Raw genomic sequence first — 20677 nt, 5'->3', positions numbered from 1 at the left:
GGCGTCACATCTATCATACATTCAAATATATAAAGTCAGTAATCATAACTTTATTCAGTTAAAAACCTCATAATCATGAAAAGTTTACAATTAAGTTTTGCAACAAAACTTGACTCGAGAACGAGAATCGCTCTAACTGGCACGTGCTGCAGATCAGTATCATCAGCTGCTCGAATCGTGTTCATGTTCTGTTTACTACAAACTCAATTTGTGAATGTGTCATCATTAGCTATAAATACAGTACAGATATTTCATAAATCATCCCTTATTCCTATTAAACATAGAGTCTTTAGAGTCTTAATTATTGTCCAACTTCCCTGAAAATCCCTTTGGCCTATACATAATCTACAATATACAGATTAGAAACATTCATCTAAAAAAAAAAAAAAAAAAAGCAAAATAAAATATAGTTATTTTATCACACTTTCCAATGTTTAACAAAATACTTGAAAAATTACACGCATGCGCAGTATCATCAGTTCATCGGTTCTCAAATCGGACGTGTCCGAAAGAAATGGTTTTCGGTTCAGTGTACTGGTGATCCGAAAACCGATGCAACCGGTTCTTGACTCGAGAACGAGAACTGCTCCAGCAGTGGGCGTGTTCTTTAGTCATCTGGCTCTGCTCGGTGTTCATCTTCAGTTCGTTCTTCACAGCAGTTCAGTCAGTGTACTGTTTGAGTAAATGAATTACTCAGGGATATTGGTTTATTTTGACTCAGAGGAAGTGTCAGTCACGTTAAAAAAGTTAACAGCTTAAGTTATTTGTGGATTAATGCTTATTGGAGACGTGAACCCACTGCTCCGGGTGTGTGCTCACAGTGTGTGTGTGTGTTCACTGCTCTGTGTGTGTGCATTTCGGATGGGTTAAATGCAGAGCACAAATTCTGAGTATGGGTCACCATACCTGGCTGAATGTCACGTCACTTTTAAACGATTCAGTTCGATTTGGTGAACTGGTTCAACTGGTTCACTAAGAAGAACTGGTTAAATTGAACGATTAGTTCACGAATCGGACATCACTACCCTCTAGTACTGAATGTATGCTTTCATTCGGCACGTCTCCTTCACTCATTCCGCCTTCTCGTCTGTGCTTTTTAAATTAAATCATCACCTTTTTAAAGTTCAATAATCATATATGGCTGTATCGCTATTTTTCCATAAAACAATTCTAGAAATTAATATATTTGTTATAGGTTACCGTATAAGTTAGGATGTTACATTTTGTTCGCACTCATGCTCCTAAATACATTTTCCAGTTCGCACATATCTATTTTTAGTCACAAATGCGAGTGAAATGCTGTTGAGCCATGTATACACATAAAACACATACTCATAGATTCCCTTGTGTGTACATGCAATTCATCTTCATAATTATGAAAAAATATCTTCTCTTGTTCTGTGGCCCAGATTTGATTATTATTTCTTATTAGGGAAAAATCTATTTCTGCTTGCAGAAGCTGATTCTTTGAACTCGTGTAAATATCACATGGACTTTTTGATGTTTCCAAGTTTACTGTGTGAAAATTCTCTCAGATTAAATCTAATCACTAATTATTTATTTCATTTATTTTTATTTATAATTTTTACGTGTGGATCTACAGCTGAAAACTGCTAAGAAACTGATAGGAAAGAAAAGGCACAAATGATATATTTAATGTTGCAATTTCTTCTCCTAGACAGCAATAAGATTATACTGAAACTTCAAAAATTATGTTGTCTCATTAACAGTAGACCTTAACCTTCCCCAGCTCCACCTGTATAGATCTGCTATGGGGTGATTTCATGTATGCTATATATGGGGGTTATTTCATACATTTTAACTGTGCAGCAGCAGTATTTCCTACATGCTCACAGCAGCATCTCTGTGGATGTATTGGCGATAGCAAGTCTCGGTACTAGTAGGAACTATGTTGCAGCAGTGTAGCAGATCTTTTCTGCCAAGACCAAACACATTAACACTGTCATGTATATTACATTGATAAAACTCTCCCAGAGTTGTCATGACAGAACTCTAAGTAACTTTCCAACTAGATATCAACTATTAGTCATTAGAGTAGACTGTTTAATATCTGCTAACACTTTATTTTGATGGTCTCTTAATACACAGTGTACTGATTTTAATAAAATTTGCAATTACTAACCAATTTATTCTACTAAATCTAACACTAATCCTAATCTAACAGTTTAATAATATTCTAATGAGAGTTAGTTGAACGTCTAAAGTTGGCTATCGAAATGAAGTGTAACCTGACAACCTATTTTATTTTCAAAGCTAGAGCAAGATTCAAACCAGTGATCACTTGCAAAAAGTATTTCTCTAAGCTAAATAATTTGAGCTGCTCGAAGACTGAAATTCTAGAATCGCTCCTGCAATGGATGAATCATCCGACTGCAATCTACAGCACTTAGTGAATGTATATCTACAAATTAAGGAAGACTGATTTACTGACTCACTGTAATGGACAGGCACATTAACACACTCAAAGAGTACACAGAGTTGCTAAAATGCAAAAGTGCTATTAGCATTAGAAGACCTCCTGTGTATATGGTTTCATCATTGAAGAGCTTTCATCTCTCCAAAAAAACACGCATTGCCTGCCATACTCCCATGACTATGACAACCCATTTTGAGAGCTGGCACAGTGAGACATTACCCAGCAGTCTCTGCACAACCCATTTACAAACTGCAGCGAAGCCCATTTATCAGAGACTTTAGCACATGCTCAGATTGTTGCCCATGCAGTTTCAGTAACAATCACTGACTGGAGCATGTTAAATATCTCCTGTGCTCAAAGGAGTTCTTGCTCTCTTTATCTCTGACAACTACCGTTTTGTATGCACTTAATGCAAGTAATCTAACTTAAACATTATATTTGATTCGATTACAAGCAACAGATTATTGTAGCTTCTTTTATAGGAGAACAAAAAGAGAAGGTTTCCAAGATTATCCAGAGAATGGGTAATGAAGAAATTGTTTTATTTGGAGGTTTAAGGGTTGTAAATGAGTTTGAATCTTTTTTTTTTTTACATCCCGTAATCTCTCTGTACCCCTCACCACTACAGTAAGCTCTGGAAAAGGATGGAATCACTTGGGAAGTATACAGGTGATTAGTCTCCCAATCACCATAGCTGGAGAGGATGAACATGTTATGTTTTCTTGTGTGGGTGGAAATATGTTTAAAGTGAGTAAGAATGAACATAGATGGAACATAAATGTACCACAAATGAACCTATATGGGCTTCTAAAACTTACCGTCCTCTGTGGGAACATAGACATTGAGATAAAGGCAGTCCTCACTCTGGTTCTGTACATAAGCCGCGGCAGCATCCAAGTTGTCGGTGAACCATACGGGAAGCATGATCTCTGGCAGCACACCGTGAATGTTCTGTGGGCACACTGGTGCAAACTGGGTAGCATTACGGATCTCCTGCCAGGAGCCTGGTGCCTCCGGGGGCTGGAAGCGTCTCTCGCCTACTGGCGGGGTGGCATACGGGACGCCCAAGTACTGCTCGACCGGACCCAGAATCTCATTGTTCAGCTCCTTGCGTACGCCCCGAAGCTTCCCATAGCCAGTGGTGACCATAGGGTGCTTGGCTGCAGTGAGGTCTGCCCGCTGGCAGGAGGATAGTGCCAGGCGAAGTGCCAAGCCCAGTAGCCACACAAGGCAAGTTTCAGATATACGGCGCGGGCAGGAGCGGGCCGTCTCCCGCTGCAATCGTGCCACACCCACCGATGACATGCTTCGGCTGGGGTGAGCAGCGCCCCAGCGATGGGTGATGTATATGAAACAGAGAGGGGTGAAGAGTTTCAGGCCGTCCCAGTGATGCCGGCTCTGTGGGCTCTGTGGAAGCGAGGGTGTGTGTATCCTCAGAGGAGCACAAAAGAGGCCTGCTGACGCTGAGCGGCGAAGAACTTCATCCTGATGTTAATGCAACATGCGCTATTGCGATTTGCTCATTAGTTTCCTACAGGGAGAGAGAGACAGAGGCAGAAAGACAGATATCATTAACTGCTGACAGTAAAACATGCATACCAACACTATCGAACACAATAAAAGGTAATTACAGTAATGCCTGAGGTTTAAAAATCATATCAACTATAAACATGTAAAACATGAATCTAATTAAATAGAATTTGTTCCACTGTATATATTCTTTCTCTTAATGTTTGTTTACTATCTTGGTTGAAATATCTCCTTTTCTTTTTGGAGTATTCTCTAAGGCGCATAATTACAGATGCGTATCTGAACCATGCCCCCCCCCCAACCCCCCCCCCCCACCACTAAGCTAAAGACATACTTCTACAGGCAGGAATTAACCACATGACATAATGATCTACGAGATATGCGAGTAAAGCATTCACAGCCATTTTGGCACAAAAAGATGTTATGAACGGGGACTGGGTGTACAGAGATAGACCAATTTAAAATCGTCCTATAATGAGACACTCAATTCTGGAGTCATACGGGATAACAGGAATCAGTGATTTAAGAAAGATGATGTCATACGCAATTGGTCCTGGAAACTGCTTCCAGAATGACTAATCTACAGTGGACAGCATGTATCTATGCTTAAAGATATATGGACACTAGAGGCATCCAGTACCAAGAGTGCTATTTTGTATTAATTAATGTATACACTATTATTAATTAAAATATTGATTAATCTAAAATTTATATTAACAATTTAAAAAATATGATTTTTAAGCAATTTATATTCAATTAACAATAACAAAGCTGTTACACAGAGGGTATCTAAAACTAAAATCTGATACAAACTACATGCAACATTGTCTGGTAAAGATCATAAAAGGTTTAAGCACAACCCAACTAGCACAATAGCCGATGTTGCTCAGGACTGTAGACTCCCTTACCGGCTTATTAAATGCCTGTTTACATTTTAACATGAAAATCATAAGAAAATGCAAAAATCTGTGGAATAAAAACAAGATAGTTGTGAGTTTTTCAAAGAGAATGTCAGATGGGGTTTAAGGACCAGAAAAAAAAAAAGTTTGACACAAGTCAAAAAAACTTTGAAAATATGTAGGCTGACTTCTCAACAGCAGAATGCCAATGTGTGTGGGAGTTGTGAGTGTAGTTTGGACACTGTGAGGGCTGTAGAACTGCTTTAAAGTGACAACCGTCGGTCCCAGGATCTACATCGACAAAATGGAGAACGAAGTAAACGTCTCCTCACAGGCCCTGAGCAAACTGTTCCGTTCTGCTAATCAAAGCCTGGAGACTTTATAGATAACTAAATGTATGCTAAAGTAAATGTGTGCACAGCCGAAAAGAACACACAGCCAATCTGAACAGCTGAAGAAAAACATGCATGTTTGCACAGGCAAAACAGAAACCATCTTACAGAAACATCTGGGTAGCATCCTCGCAGGAGCTGGAAGATTCTACAAAGAAATCAAGAGTCAAGAGCGAAGACAGAACCATCCAGCGTATGCTTTTCTTCAAGCACTCAGCATCTCCATGGCAACCAAACACAGCTAATCATCCAAAAAGCACCAAACCTGGACACCTGGAGTGGAAAATCGCCAACTGCAGGAGAACCTGACTAAGAAAAAGGGTGAAGAAAGAGGGACACGAGTGAAACACTGGATTTGACAAAACACCAGACCTTCTCATGACCTCATGTGTCCAAATCCAGATCTCAAAACCAAATGTTCCTGCACTAAAGATAAGACGAAACGGTTTCAATGACAAAATAGAGTAACAGCATCTAATACCATCAGATTTAGGATCACAGACACTTGAGACATGCTGAGATCAGCTCTACTTCAAGACAGTTGTATGATAAATGCAGATATCTGAAATCAACAACCCCCAAAGTCACTGAATAACACTTCAACAAGAAGCAAATGCATTTATGTCAGCATTATGTACTGTTAGTAGTCATTTAGCAGGCTCCAAGAAATAGACTATTATTAAGATGCCACCAAGTTGCTGTACAAGTTGCATCTGAGTGTAGCATCCAACTGTTTCATAAGGTGATTCACTCCTATTGGTAGTCATCACTCTTTGTTGCAACATAAACATCTGCTGTCCCTAATATCAATTCAAAACTTTCTGAAAATGAGAGACTTCCAATCTAATTCCCTTAGAGCAAACTTGGGTTAATGGGTTAGTGAACCAAAAATGAAAATTCTGTCATCATTTACGCACCCAAATGTCAATCCAAACCTATACAACCTGTATTTCTTCTGTGAAAAACAGAAAACAATGATATTTTTAAACTTCACAGCTGCAAAAACCAAAAACCTTGCAGTATTAAGAAGATCCTGTTTCTGCTTGTGTGTAGATGGGTGTGTTGGAACACCAAAATATCCTAACCTATCAATATTTATGAAACACAATTAAGGCCAAAGATTCACCCTCGCCTGGTGGGGCAGCAATTGAACTTCATAAATATGCAGTTTTTAGCTGACCCCCCACCTTCAAATACACAGCCACACAACCTGCTGTATAACCTGCTGAGGAGCTGTTACATCACTGCCAGCGTGTGGTAATAAATCAAGAGCGTATGAAGACAGCAAGAAAAAGACAGCATGCTCTCTCAGCTCCCCAGGTAAAAGGTTTCCGAGCTCATCAAGATCAGGCCCTTGTTATGATATACACTCAGTAAGCTAGTGAAAATGTCTCCCAGTCATGTGATCCAGATCTCTGACAGGACAAAATGTGCCCTTCAGATATTAAATGGTATGTCAAATTGTGCTAATGGCCAACTGACATGATATGTCAGAAAGTGACAGCAGCGTGACATTTTGATATACTTAAACAATGAAAAAAATAAATAAATAATGATTTAGGCCTATGTTTTTTGTTTACTTTAAATTATATTCAGAGGCAAAGTCTGCAAACGAGAAGCCTGCAATTGAGCCGTTTTTACAGTAGCATCTAAATGTTTTGATGTTTCATTGATTGGCGTCTATCCTAGGAAAACACCACAGACTAAAATACTTGATCAATTGGTGAGGACACGCACATATTTCATTTCCAGTAAAGAACACCAGGGAACTTCCTAGTGCTGTGGGGGCCGCATGCAATCGGTGATCCAGAACACACAGTTACACAAACACTGTTTCTCTGAGGGAAAGCTTTATTGATAAAACTGAATATGGTCAGTTCATAAATCACTCACAGACAATTTCTTGCGAATGTGTGTTTGTGTATGTGAAATGGCTTAGCTGTGTGTAAGAAGCCCACGCGAAGCCCTTGTTGATTAGCTGCGTGTGGGCTAGGTTAGGCCCTCAGGGGCAGCAGTAAGTCTGCGAGTAAAACAACATACACCCCTCTTCTGTGAGTTCGGAGGAAATGCAGTCCTACTGGACCTGCCACTAAAGCACTCACTGCTAAAAGGGCATGCAAAGGGACCCTAATCAAGAGGACTATGTGTTGAAATAACACACCGCTCATTCTCCGTCTGCTACAGTAAGTGACTCTGACACACACTTCCCTTTCGGCTCAGGTCCTTATGCTTGATGCGTTCGGCAGCAGGTTTGGGCTCAGATCCATTGTAGTTCAGCAGATTCAGGAGATAATGCAACTCTTGAGGTGAGTTTGATAAAAAAAACCTGTGAGGGCACGTACAGATGATCTGAATTGCAAGCAGAATTTTAGCATTTGCTCAGTCGATATGAAAGTGACCCTGAACTGGTTCAAAGGGCAAAGTCACTAACTCAAGGCAATGAGATATAGAGATTCATCCATCTCTCTCCAAAATAATTCTTCTCTAACGACATCATAATGCTCTTTAGTACTGTTTGCCAAGTATTAGCATGAAACTTTAACTTCAGCTTATTAAACTTCAGCATGAAACTCCTTGCTAAGGTAACAATCAAAGTAATCCATACATACAAATGAAACAAAACAAATAAGTTCAGAAATGAAGTGACGTGTAATAAATGGAATGACACAGGGAAAAAGTATTAGATTACTGAAATTGATTTTAATACAAAAGCCTTTGTTGGTAGTGACAGCTTCAAGACGCGTCCTTTTTGGAGAAACTAGTCACATGCATTGCTCAGGTGTGATTTCAGCCGATTCTTCCACAGAGTCTTCAAATCTTGAAAGTTCTGTGGTGTTCTTCTCTGAATTCTGATCTTTAGTTCTTATTTTCTATTGGATTCAAGTCAGGTGATTGGCTCAGCCATTCTAGCAGCTTTATTTTCCTTTTCTGAGACCAACTGAGAGTCTGGGATCATTGTCTTGCTGAAATGTCCACCCTCATTTCATCTTCATCATTCTGGTACTGTAGGTGTTGGGACTGAAAATTAAGTAATATTAATTTCCACTGACAAGGGGCAAGATTGCTTTCTAATTACTGATAGATTTCAGCTGGTGTCTTGGCTTTCCATGCATTCTTGTACCTTCTTTACTTCATGTGTTCAAAACTTTTTCCGTGTGTCATTCCATTTTATAACACATCACTTAATTTCTGAACTTATTTGTTTTGTTTTCTTTTTATATATGGATTAGTTGGGTTGTAACCGACATCTGGTGAAAAGTTCAAGTCCACAGCACCTTTAGAAATATATTTACTGAGAAAAATGGTGACGTGTTCAATACTTATTTTACCTGCTGTATATCAGGGTTATTATAGTTAACTAAAACTAAAACTGAAACAAAAACACTAAAATTGAAATGAAAACAAACAAACAAAACATTTCTCATTTTAATTTAGTTTAACTTGATGTGCTGAAATAAAATAAATGAAATAATGAAAACTATACAGACACAAAAAATTTTAAATGAAAAAAAAAACATTGATTCAAAATAATAAAAACTATAATAGTATCTAAATAATTTGTAATGATTTATATTTATAATAAAGATGTCAATTAAAAAATACCAAATCAAATATTTTATGTAAATGTATACTTTTTAATTTTTTTTTTTTTTACAATTTAGTTTATTAATAGCATAGTGCCAAGTCAAGGAGATAGAAGGAGAGAGTTGTGAAATAATTCTATAGATTATACATATGTTTATTTATTTATTAATTTTAGAAAACTATGAATTCAGGTTGCACTCAATTGGCCTATAATTTATGATGAATAAACTTGTTTGAAATCTGCTTTTACAGTAGTTGATGTAATTCTGAAGGCCTGCCTTTTAATAAAGTAAATAATACATAATACATAAATTAATTAATTTACAAATCTAAATGAATTACTGTAATAATCTATAACAAATAGACATAACTTCAGCATTCAACATAAAACAATTTAACAAATAAATCTGATCACTTTACCTCGGCCAGGCAACACTTATGATTTCTCCATAAAATATCAAAACCTATTTATATGATGCGTTCTTTATAATATAATCAACAATCCCATTTAAAGAGCCTTTTATCTTTTCAATCCTTTATCTAAACATTATCCATTTACCAGCTGTAAAATCCAAACTAGGTCCGACCTCTGTCATCCACAAACAACCTTGGATAACAACCACTGTCTCAGTCTTTACAATTTAGCACCGCTTCGCTATATGATCCTGTAACGGCTTCAACCTTCTCCATCAGTCTAAAGTCTTTACTATCACCTCCAGGTGTGACCTCCTGCCCTGAGCCATCAGCCGCTGCTGTACATCATCTACAATCTCCTGCCGAGGATCTGGCACCGCCTAAACCAAACAATACCCTGGAGGGAACAGCACGATTCTGACAACTGCAGGGGGAAAGTCAAGTGCCAATTAGTGGCACTGAGTGAATATGGAAAGTGCTCTTTTAGATACATGATTTCTTAATAGTGCAAGGCTCCATTAGTGATTATGACACAAATCAATCAGGCAGCACATCCCATCAAACACATTCATCATAAACTAAACAAGTGAATGGGAATTACTAAGTATTGTTCAGTTTAGGGTTGCTTATTAGAACAGAAAGCAGGGTATCGTTGTGAAGTCCGGTTCATTTCCATGAAATGGTGGAAAGAAATTCTTATTTTCATTTGAGTCAGCAGTCAAAGTACTCATAGATCTCTCCAAGTTGCAGTTTACATGTAGCTAAATAGAAAAAAAGTAATAGTTCTGTTTGTCTCCATTTCTTTGAATAAATTGTGTAGTTGAACACTTATAAAGTGTCATCAATATCAATTATTTTCTTAAACAGTTAATTTTAAATGGGCCTGAAACGTGTGACTGCAAACTAAGTAAACATACTCAGTATAATCTCAGAATTCTAGCTGCATGCATAACAATTACAGAAATGAAAAACAATGAAAACATAAAAATGACCAAAACATCAACTTCATATTGTCACGGTTGGTAAACCGTGATCTCTGGGTTTTGCACTTTGTGGGTGAAGTCTGTGTGTTACGCGTCAGCACTGATTAGTTTGTGGGCGTCTCCGTTAATTGTCATCAGCAACAGCTGTCACTCATTACTCATCCCTGGTGACACAGGTGTCCGAGCTCACCCAGCTGATTCATCAACTCACCTCTCCCACCGCACCGCCTGCGCCGGCCGTCCCCCGGGAGACCTCCCAGGACCACTTCCAGCCAGAGCCGCGTCTTCCGGCGTCAGAGAGTTACTCCGGTGAGCAAAACTTTTGCAAGACTTTCCTTAACAAATGTTCCATGCATTTTGCATTGCAGCCCAGCACCTTCGCGACAGAGGAGTCCAAGGTTGCGTTTGCTCTTAGTTTACTCTCTGGCAGGGCCGCCTAATCGGGGACGGCGGTTTGGGAGAATCAACATCCGTGTTGCACCTCGTTCCACCAGCTTTCGGACCTCAAACAAGGAGAATCATCGGTGGCGGACTATTCCATTCAGTTCCACACCCTGGCGGCTGCGTGCCAGTGGAACGAGTCGGCGCAGTGGGATCGATTCCTGCATGGGCTGGCCGACCGTGTTCAGAAGGAGATCTACCTCCTCGAGCTGCCCCCAACGTTCAACGGCCTAATCGACCTGGCACTCCGGGTGGATGCTCGGATTAACCGCCTGGGTAGACAAGTCAGTCCTACACGCCATTACGTCTCTCCGGAAAGGGGCCGCTCGAGTCAAGAGAACATGGTCTGTCCCGTCGACGATCACGAACGAGTACTTGCACCTGAAGGAGGTGTTCAGTATGTCCCGTGCTGCTTCTCTTCCTCCGCATCGTCCCTATGACTGTGCTATAGATTTAGTGCCAGGTAAGTCTCCGCCTAAAGGCAAGCTTTACTCTCTTTCTGAGAGGGAGGCCATGGAGAAATACATTTCTGATTCCTTGGCATCGAGGTTCATCCGCCCTTCCTCTTCTCCAGCGGGGGCGGGATTCTTTTTTGTGGGTAAGAAGGATGGTTCTCTGCGACCTTGTATTGACTACCGAGAGATGAACAACATCACAATAAAGAACACCTATCCATTACCGTTGATGTCTTCAGCTTTTGAGAGGTTACAGGGAGCATCCATATTCACAAAATTGGATTTACGTAACGCTTATCATTTGGTCCGCATCAGGAAGGGGGATGAATGGAAAACCGCCTTTAACACCCCTAGAGGGCACTTTGAATATTTGGTGATGCCATTCGGGCTCTCCAACTCGCCAGGGGTTTTCCAAGCACTCGTTAATGACGTGTTGAGAGACATGGTAGATCAGTTTATATATGTTTACCTGGATGACATACTGATTTTTTCTTCAACTCTCCAGGAACTTGTTCAACACGTCAGACGAGTGCTCCAGAGGTTACTCGAGAATGGGCATTTTGTCAAGGCGGAGAAATGCGTATTCCATGCACAGTCTGTCCTCTTCCTAGGGTATATCGTCTCGTCCGAGGGAATACGTATGGATCCTGACAAGGTTAAGGCTGTGATAGATTGGCCATCTCCAGATTCCCGTAAGGCCCTACAGCAGTTTCTGGGGTTCGCCAATTTTTATCGACGTTTCATTCGGAATTTCAGCCAACTAGTCTCACCGCTGACGGCCTTGACCTCCCCCAGTACTCCGTTCAGGTGGTCGGATGCAGCCGAAACTGCCTTTACCAACCTCAAGAGCCGCTTAGTTTCCGCTCCCATCCTTGTAGCTCCTGATCCCACACGGCAGTTCGTGGTGGAGGTCGACGCATCAAAGGTGGGGGTAGGAGCAGTTCTTTCCCAACGTGCTGCCTCGGACGATAAGATGCATCCCTGTGCGTTTTTCTCACATTGTTTATCTCCTGCTGAACGCAATTATGACATTGGTAACAGAGAATTGTTGGCCGTCAAATTAGCTTTAGAGGAGTGGCGTCACTGGTTGGAAGGGTCAGGGGTACCTTTCATTGTTTGGACCGATCACAAGAATTTAGAGTACATTAGAACTGCCACAAGACTCCAAAATGTCAAAAATGTCAAACCCGATTCTTTGTCACGTCTTTTTGATCCCTCCTCCCGTCCGGTGACTCCCGAGTGTATTTTACCTGCGAAAATAGTCGTCTCAGCACTCGTATGGGAGGTCGAATTGAAGGTCAAGACGGCCTTAGAAGGGGTCATGCCTCCGCCCGGTTGCCCACCGAATCGTTTATCTGTGCTGGAAGAGTTACGGTCCGAAGTTATTCAGTGGGGTCACTGCTCTAACGTTGCTTGTCATCCAGGGATAAGCCGAACCAAGGGGTTAGTTAAACAACGATTCTGGTGGCCACTTATGGCTTGTGACGTCCACGATTTTGTTTTGGCTTGCTCAGTTTGCGCCAGTGGTAAGTCGTCCAACCGGCCTCCTGATGGGCTTTTTCAACCGCTGTCTGTCCCTTCGAGACCCTGGTCAAATATCGCACTAGATTTTGTTACCGCCCTCCCGCCCTCTAATGGCATGACGGTCGTTTTGACCGTAGTGGACCGGTTCTCGAAGGCAGTACATTTCATTCCCTTGCCCAAATTGCCTACAGCCAAGGAGACAGCGGTCACTGTCCTAGATCATGTCTTTCGGTTACATGGCCTCCCAGTAGACGTGGTTTCTGACAGGGGATCCCAATTCATATCCAAATTTTGGAAGGAATTTTGTAAATTGCTAGGAGCGACGGTTAGTCTGTCTTCGGGTTATCATCCCCAGAGTAACGGGCAGTCTGAGCGAGCCAACCAAGATTTAGAGAGAACGTTCCGATGTTTGGTCTCCAAGAATCCTTCTTCCTGGAGCCAACAACTCTCTATGGTGGAGTACGCTCACAATTCGTTACCAGTGTCAGCCACGGGCCTCTCTCCGTTTCAGTGCAGCGTAGGTTACCAGCCACCAGCTTTTCCTAGTCTGGAATCTGAAGTCGCGGTCCCCTCCGCTCACGCATTTGTCCAGAGGTGCCACCGCACCTGGACCAGAGCCCGTGAGACTCTGCTCCGGATGAGGGAGCGCACTAAGGCCAAGGCCGATCGCCACCGGTCAAAGCCTCCCATTTACGTCGTGGGTCAAAAGTGTGGCTTTCTACTAACAATATTCCTCTCCGTTCCGTTTCAACGGACAAATTAGCTCCCAAATTCATTGGCCCGTTTACTGTCACTAAGATCATTAGTCCGGTGACAGTCCGCCTCAAACTACCTCCAGCATACAGGAGAATACATCCCGCCTTCCATGTGTCCAAAATTAAACCCGTGTTTTATTCACGTATTAATCCACCTACCCCGGTTCCCCCGCTGCCGCGTCTCGTAGATGGGGAACCGACCAATTTGGTTAATCGTATTCTGGACTCGAGACGGAGGGGATGAGGATTCCAGTACTTGGTGGACTGGGAAGGTTACGGTCCGGAGGAGAGGAGTTGGGTACCTGCTAGGGACATACTGGATCACTCCCTTATTGATGATTATAATCAGCAGGTAGGCCATTCTGGGAACTCCAGGAGGCGTTCTTAAAGGGGGGGGGGGGGGGGGTACTGTCACGGTTGGTAAACCGTGATCTCTGGGTTTTGCACTTTGTGGGAGAAGTCTGTGTGTTACGCGTCAGCACTGATTAGTTTCTGGGCGTCTCCGTTAATTGTCATCAGCAACAGCTGTCACTCATTACTCATCCCTATATATTGGCTTGTCTAGCGTCTTGTGTTCCTGAGAGCGTTGTTTCATGTTTATGACCTATGCTTTGCTTTCTTGTGTGTTTCTGCGTTGGATGTCCATCTTTCCCTGGAACCCCGTCCACTCTACGCAACCCACCACCAAGCAACACCACTTACCTTCAGCTCGCTTCCCCGCAGTTCCTGTGTCACCCTCTCCTGCTGCCTACTCACCTCCGCCTTCCGGATTCGTCACTCATCACCACCATCTTAGACTGTGCATTCCTCCCAGCGTTGTTTGTGTCTCAAGTACTGTCTGTATCATTGTCTTCATTAAATATCATTAATCTCGCACTTGCTTCCTGCCACTCCTTCACCCAGTCGTTACACATATTAATTTCAACTCAGATTCTCAACAGATTTTTATTTTTTAAGTGCTGTAATTATAATATAATTTCAATACAAAAAGAAAATAATTAATGATAACAATATTATTGTGATATTTGCAGGAATTTAGATGAGAAATGTTATCTGTTAAATACATTTTTAACTTGGCTAATTCTATGTTTTTCTCTTTTTAGGCCAATAAATTACTTTAAAAATGTGACTGTAAAAAAGCACACAAACATAACTTTTCACATACTGGGGCTTCTAAGAAAAACCTCTATTTCAAAAAGACATACTATGTTGGATTGTCAACCACTGGTGGACTATTTACTATATTATGTAGTATTAATATGATTAACACTTAATTAAACAGTTATCCCCTAGTGGAAAATAAATGTACTAAATGTACTAAAATGTAATTGAAACCAATTTATTTCATGCTAAGTATACTACAAATACAGTTACATTTACATTTAATCATTTAGCAGACGCTTTTATCCAAAGCGACTTACAAATGAGAACAATAGAAGCAGTCAGGTCAACAAGAGAACAACAACAGTATACAAGTGCCATGACAAGTCTCAGTCAGTCTAGTATAGAACGCATAGGTAGGTTTTTTTTTTTTTTTTTTTTTATAAATTAAAAAGACAAGAAAAGGAAAAGTGCTAGGTTAAGTGCAGGCGAAAAAGATGAGTCTTTAGCTGTTTCTTGAAAATGAGTGAAGACTCAGCTGTACGAATTGAGATTGGGAGGTCATTCCACCAGCTGGGCACAGTCCAGTAAAAGGTCCGTGAGAGTGATTTTGAACTTCTTTGGGATGGTACCACAAGGCGTCGATCACTTGCAGAGCGCAAACTTCTGGAGGGCACATAAGATTTAACCAATGAGTTTAGGTAAGTTGGTGTCGTGCCAGTGGTCGTCTTGTAGGCTAGCATCAGTACCTTGAATTTGATGCGAGCAGCTACTGGTAGCCAGTGTAACCTGATGAGGAGAGGAGTAACGTGAGCTTTTTTTGGCTCATTGAAGACAACCCTCGCTGCTGCATTCTGGATCAACTGCAGAGGCTTGACAGTACATGCAGGAAGGCCTGCCAGGAGAGCATTACAATAGTCCAGTCTGGAGAGAACAAGAGCTTGTACAAGAAGTTGGGTTGCTTGCTCTGACAGGAAGGGTCTAATCTTCCTAATGTTGTATAAGGCAAACCTGCAGGACCGGGTAGTTGTAGCAATGTGGTCTGTGAAGCTTAACTGATGATCCATCACAACTCCTAGGTTTCTAACTGTCCTCGAAGGAGTAATGGTTGATGAGCCCAGCTGTATAGAGAAGTTGTGATGAAGCAATGGGCTTAGCTGGAATCACCAGGAGTTCTGTCTTCGTAAGGTTAAGCTGAAGGTGATGGTCATTCATCCAGCTAGAGAGGTCACTCAGACAGGCTGAAATGCGAGCAGCTACCGTCGGGTCATCTGGTTGGAATGAGAGGTAGAGTTGGGTGTCATCAGCGTAGCAGTGATAAGAAAAGCCATGCTTCTGAATGACAGATCCTAATGATGTCATGTAGATTGAGAAGAGAAGTGGTCCAAGTACTGAGCCTTGAGGAACCCCAGTAGCAAGATGGTGTGACTTTGAAACATCACCCCTCCAAGACACACTGAAGGATCTGTCAGAGAGGTAGGACTTAACCCACAGGAGTGCCGTTCCATCTTTCTGAGGGTGGACAGGAGAATCTGGTTATTAACAGTGTCAAAAGCAGCAGAAAGGTCCAGTAAGATGAGTACCGAGGATTTTGAAGCTGCTCTTGCTAGTCGCAGGGCTTCAGTAACCGAGAGCAGAGCAGTCTCAGTTACATACTTAAGTACTTCATAAAAATGCCCTGCAATTGTAATTTTAAAGTGTTGAATTATAATAAATTGAACTACAAAATGTATTTTGTATTAATTCACTTAAGTGCACAAGTACTGTAGTGCTGAAGTCTAACTTAAAAAATGCTGAAGTATATTTGATTGATTTAAAGTGGATTTACATTCGTGAACGCATGTTGAAGACCGACATGGAAGAGAAAATATTGTTGAATAAAGTTTTTTTTTTTCTTTCTTGTGCACAAAACGTATTCTCAAAGCTTCATAATATAATGGTTGAGCCACTGATGTCACATGGACAATTTTAACAATGTCCTTACTACCTTTCTGGGCCTTGAATGTGTCAGTTGCATTACTGTCAATGCAGGATCAGAAAGCGCTCAGATTTTATCAAAAATATTTGTGTTCCAAAGATTGGAATGACATGAGAGTGAATAGTGTTTCATTTCTTGCTTAACTATCCCTTTAAAAAATTTTGTATTAAAAAAGTTTAATACAAAATTTTCTATCAGTGAGTCTGAAGTAATATGTCAGTAAATACGTTAATAGATTTTAACTCCTTTTAATATGAAATAACTGTTTAAAAAAATATATTTATTTTTTACTAGTGTCATCACTACCGTTAGAGCCTATTTTGTGCCCCGAATATATTACCCACCTCGGACACTGAGGTAAACATCACAGTCATTCAAAGTGAATAATGAGAAGCCTTGAGCTAGAGTACTAAAGGACTGAGATGAAGTCTCTAATAAAGACATGAAGCTCTCATGGCCTGTACATTAGTAGCCAATATCGCTGCCTGGCTCCTGTCTGGCGGAGCAGGGGTCTAAAAGCCCTTAAGCGCAGCAATGACCACACATGCGATCTCAAACACATATGGATTGTTCCGGAGCATTTTTTAATAATGAGCCATTCCTCTCGCATGAGCATGATATCTGGCATTAATTCATCTGTGCTGGGAATCTCGGCGTGAACGGAACTGAGCTGGGCCAGGTCCATCTGTGCACACGGTGCCCACAGCCTTGTCTAACTTTGTGTCAGCAACGAGTGCCCACAGCACCTTCTGTCCTGCTGTCACAGCAGAGAGGAGGGTTGTTTGATGGAGTAACGGCCCTCTGGATAGACGAGGGGGTGCGTTCAGCCGGACGGATGGTCATAGCCAAGTGTGAAAAGGCACATAGGAGCGGTGGCATTTGAACAATTGGGCCACCATGAGACCCTGATGTCCCGCCACTGGCACTGTAGACATGACTTCTGGCCAGGCTGTCAGACTCAGCCGGTCCACCAGGGTATGTCTGCGGTTAACTAAGCATAGGACACACTAGAAGACACATGGGATTATTTGTGCAATGTTAGCTGCCATGTCAACATGGGAAAAATAAGTCAGTGTTCGGAAAAAGCATCCTAACATATGTTCAAACATAATCCAGCACAATTCTCAAGTTAACGGAGTGCACATACAAATGACACTGCTAACAGAAATGTTGGCGAGTCGCTAACTAAAGGTTACTTCACATTGCACCGACAGACGCCGACAAGTCACCAAATGACAGTACGTCAATTTTCAAATTACGACCAGACAAACTGCAACTGAACATGTTTAATCGCAAAAATAATCACAAACCAATACAAAGTTGGTGCAGTCTAAATTAGCCTTAAAAGTACTTAGTAGTAGCTCAGCTGTCAACAAAATGAAAAAATTATCCAAAAAAATTGTTAGTTTGGCAGGTCTGAATTTTAATCTGCACTGACCAAACAGAAAGCTTCTTGGTTTGAAAGTGACTTCTGTGGCCCACAAAATGTTGCTAATGTGGCCGTACCGTAAACTTTGCTTGAAACAGATATTGCGACTGACTGTAGCATTGTGACATATTTCTAAGAGAAATGGAATACTGAATGAGGAAAAAATGGAGATTATTTTAGAGCAACTTCTCACCATCTGTATCTCACAGCAGACTGACGGAGTTGGTAAGTGGTTACAGATATTCATCTCAATAATGTGCGCTAACAAAGTAAAAAGGGTCAATTTTGATTTTGGGTAGAACAGAGGTGTCACTAGACCTTTTTTACTGAGCCTCAGTAAAAATTCCCATGGTACCCCAGTATAACATTACTATAATAATACATTCTCATGTGTCAATGGGATTGATATAATTCATATAACCCAATGGAAACAAGTCGCAACACAACAAAATTAGCACAACATGACTGAAAAGACACAACACAACACAACACAATCTCTCACTCCCTTTTTGGCCAATATAGAGGATCCCTTATGAAAAAGAAGTTTATTCAAGTGTGCTATTATATTAGTGGTGTTGTCACGGTACCAAAATTTCAATATTCGGTACCGATACCAGTGAAAATCCACGGTTCTCGGTACCAATTTCGGTACCAAAGAAAAACACAAAAACATGCAAATTACACACTTTTTATCACTAAAAATAAAATCAATGCCATTCTTTATACTTATTTACAATTGTGTTTAAAGTTTTTCTACAGGTAATATAATAATTAAAAACAGTAAACAAGTTTCACCCAAATTTAATTTGTCTTTTAATTACTGAAATTTAAACACATTTTATTTTTTGTTAAATAAAGGGGATTTGCTATTAAAATTAAAACATGGAAGAAATATTGTGTGATTTATTTAATTAAAAAATAAAGTTTTATAAATTTTTTCAACAGTAGTAGCAGTATCACATACATTTTTAAATAAATAATATTAATATTTCTAGCACAATGCCTAGAACTTTTGAAAATGAACTTTTATTTTGCAACCCTCTACGTACACCTTGGCAATAAAATCGCCAGTGGCTAGTAAAATTTTTTGTTTACTCGCCAGACTGATATACCTTTTTACACACACCCACATATGATTCCAATCAGCTTATCTTTGTAAACTGGCACAGCTTCTTAAACCTTAGCTTCTTAATCAGTCAGTCAAGCCTTATATTATGGTATTAAGCACTATTTAATGATATAACTTTAGTGATTAGAACTAAAATTTGATAACCATGTATGAATGCATATTTGTCATTTTAACTGAACTTAATGGCGCAATATGTCATTTTTCTACTTTAAAAATAGCAGATATCACTATATCTATGTTATATATATTTTTTAGTTGTGTACTTACATTATCCCAAAAGTTTCCACGAACTTTCAAATCCAGAGAAAATTATAGTTTAATTAGAAGACACGGCACATTTCTTTATTTCCGTTTTGTCGCACATCTATAGCGTCATATAAACTTTGACCCCTCTAGTTTATCTAACTTCCTGCGGAACCGCCAAATACAAAGGTGAACAGAAGCAAAGACGAGACGAAGAAGAAAAAGTAGTAGCTAGTCTTGATCGAGACTATTATATTTTATATTTATATTCATATTTATACTTCAATCAATAACTTAGTTATGGATCATGATTATGCTTTGCCTGCACGTTCTGTGAAGTGCAGTCAAACGTACGGTTGAAATAAATGACATGAGAAGGTTTTGGGACAAGAGAACAAACAAGACACGGGTAAATATTGGAGTTGCATTTCCAAGATAGAGAGAGCTTCGTGACAAGCTGAAACTACAGAGAGATGTTTGCATTCTAATAAACAGGTATGCATCCATTCAGCTAACTGTATCTATCCGTATATTTTGTGAAACGATGTTGTCTTGTGTAAAACGCAGACGGACTAGCTCTCATGTAGAGTATAATGTAAATCTACATGTGTTCTAAATCTAGCTGGATAAAGTAGCTTTTTTTTAACATATAACATACTACTAGCTAGATGGAATATTGATTTGATAGGGGTCTGATAATTCATATATCTCTCCGTTCGAAAAGACGTGATTGTCAAAATACTAGGCTGCTGCTGCTGTAGGTGAAGGGAGACCGCTGACAGACCAGGCTCTTGTCTTCATGACAACAATATCTATACTTCATGTTGAACATAAATATAAAGCCTACTGATAAAGGACACCGTCAACAGTATTGACCGCAAAATAGACGATGTTTGACAGGTTCAATATTTGAAAATCGATAATTATTTATTTATTTTTTAAATTACATTTATATCTGAATTTATGTCAACCTATAGACTTCAAACATCAAAATGTCATGAATTAATATGTATTTGTGTACAAAATTACATATAAACATATTTTCCTATTATATTTTGCCTGGAAACGCTTCCAACACGCGTGCGTGTCGCGTGAAAAATAGGCGTCGGTTCTATTTCTAGCAAGCACGCGTTTTCCGCGCGGCTCACACAGGCAGTCTGCAAGCTCTAACCTATTAACATGGGAGCCGAATTAAAAACTGACACGCCACGCAGCTGAGACGCTTGCGCCACGCATCCAGTGTGTCGCCGGCCTCAGTTAAAATGAGTGAGGAATGTGGGGAGCGACAGAGCGCGTGTTCCAATGAACAACAACTCCCATGAGCCTACGCTCTTTCCCGACGTCATCAAAGCACGTCTTATGTTATTATTTTGATTGATGAC

The 20677-nt window shown here is 40.4% G+C and overlaps 1 protein-coding gene across 2 annotated transcripts in view; it reads right to left on the bottom strand.

Moving 5' to 3' along the window:
• Positions 1 to 20677, bottom strand: part of LOC132127139 (neuroligin-2-like) — a 98667-nt gene that overhangs the window by 54053 nt on the left and 23937 nt on the right. For both annotated transcript variants that reach the window (XM_059538796.1, XM_059538798.1), the window contains exon 2: positions 3256 to 3968. In XM_059538796.1, coding sequence (XP_059394779.1) covers positions 3256 to 3742 — 487 coding nt within the window. In that variant the 5' untranslated portion in view covers positions 3743 to 3968. The remainder of the gene's footprint in view (positions 1 to 3255; positions 3969 to 20677) is intronic.

This window comes from Carassius carassius, chromosome 45, assembly GCF_963082965.1.
Source record: "Carassius carassius chromosome 45, fCarCar2.1, whole genome shotgun sequence".
In the NCBI taxonomy this organism is placed as follows: Eukaryota; Metazoa; Chordata; class Actinopteri; order Cypriniformes; family Cyprinidae; genus Carassius; species Carassius carassius.
Note: the sequence above shows the minus strand (reverse complement) of the source record. Positions and strands in the feature narration are given on the sequence as shown.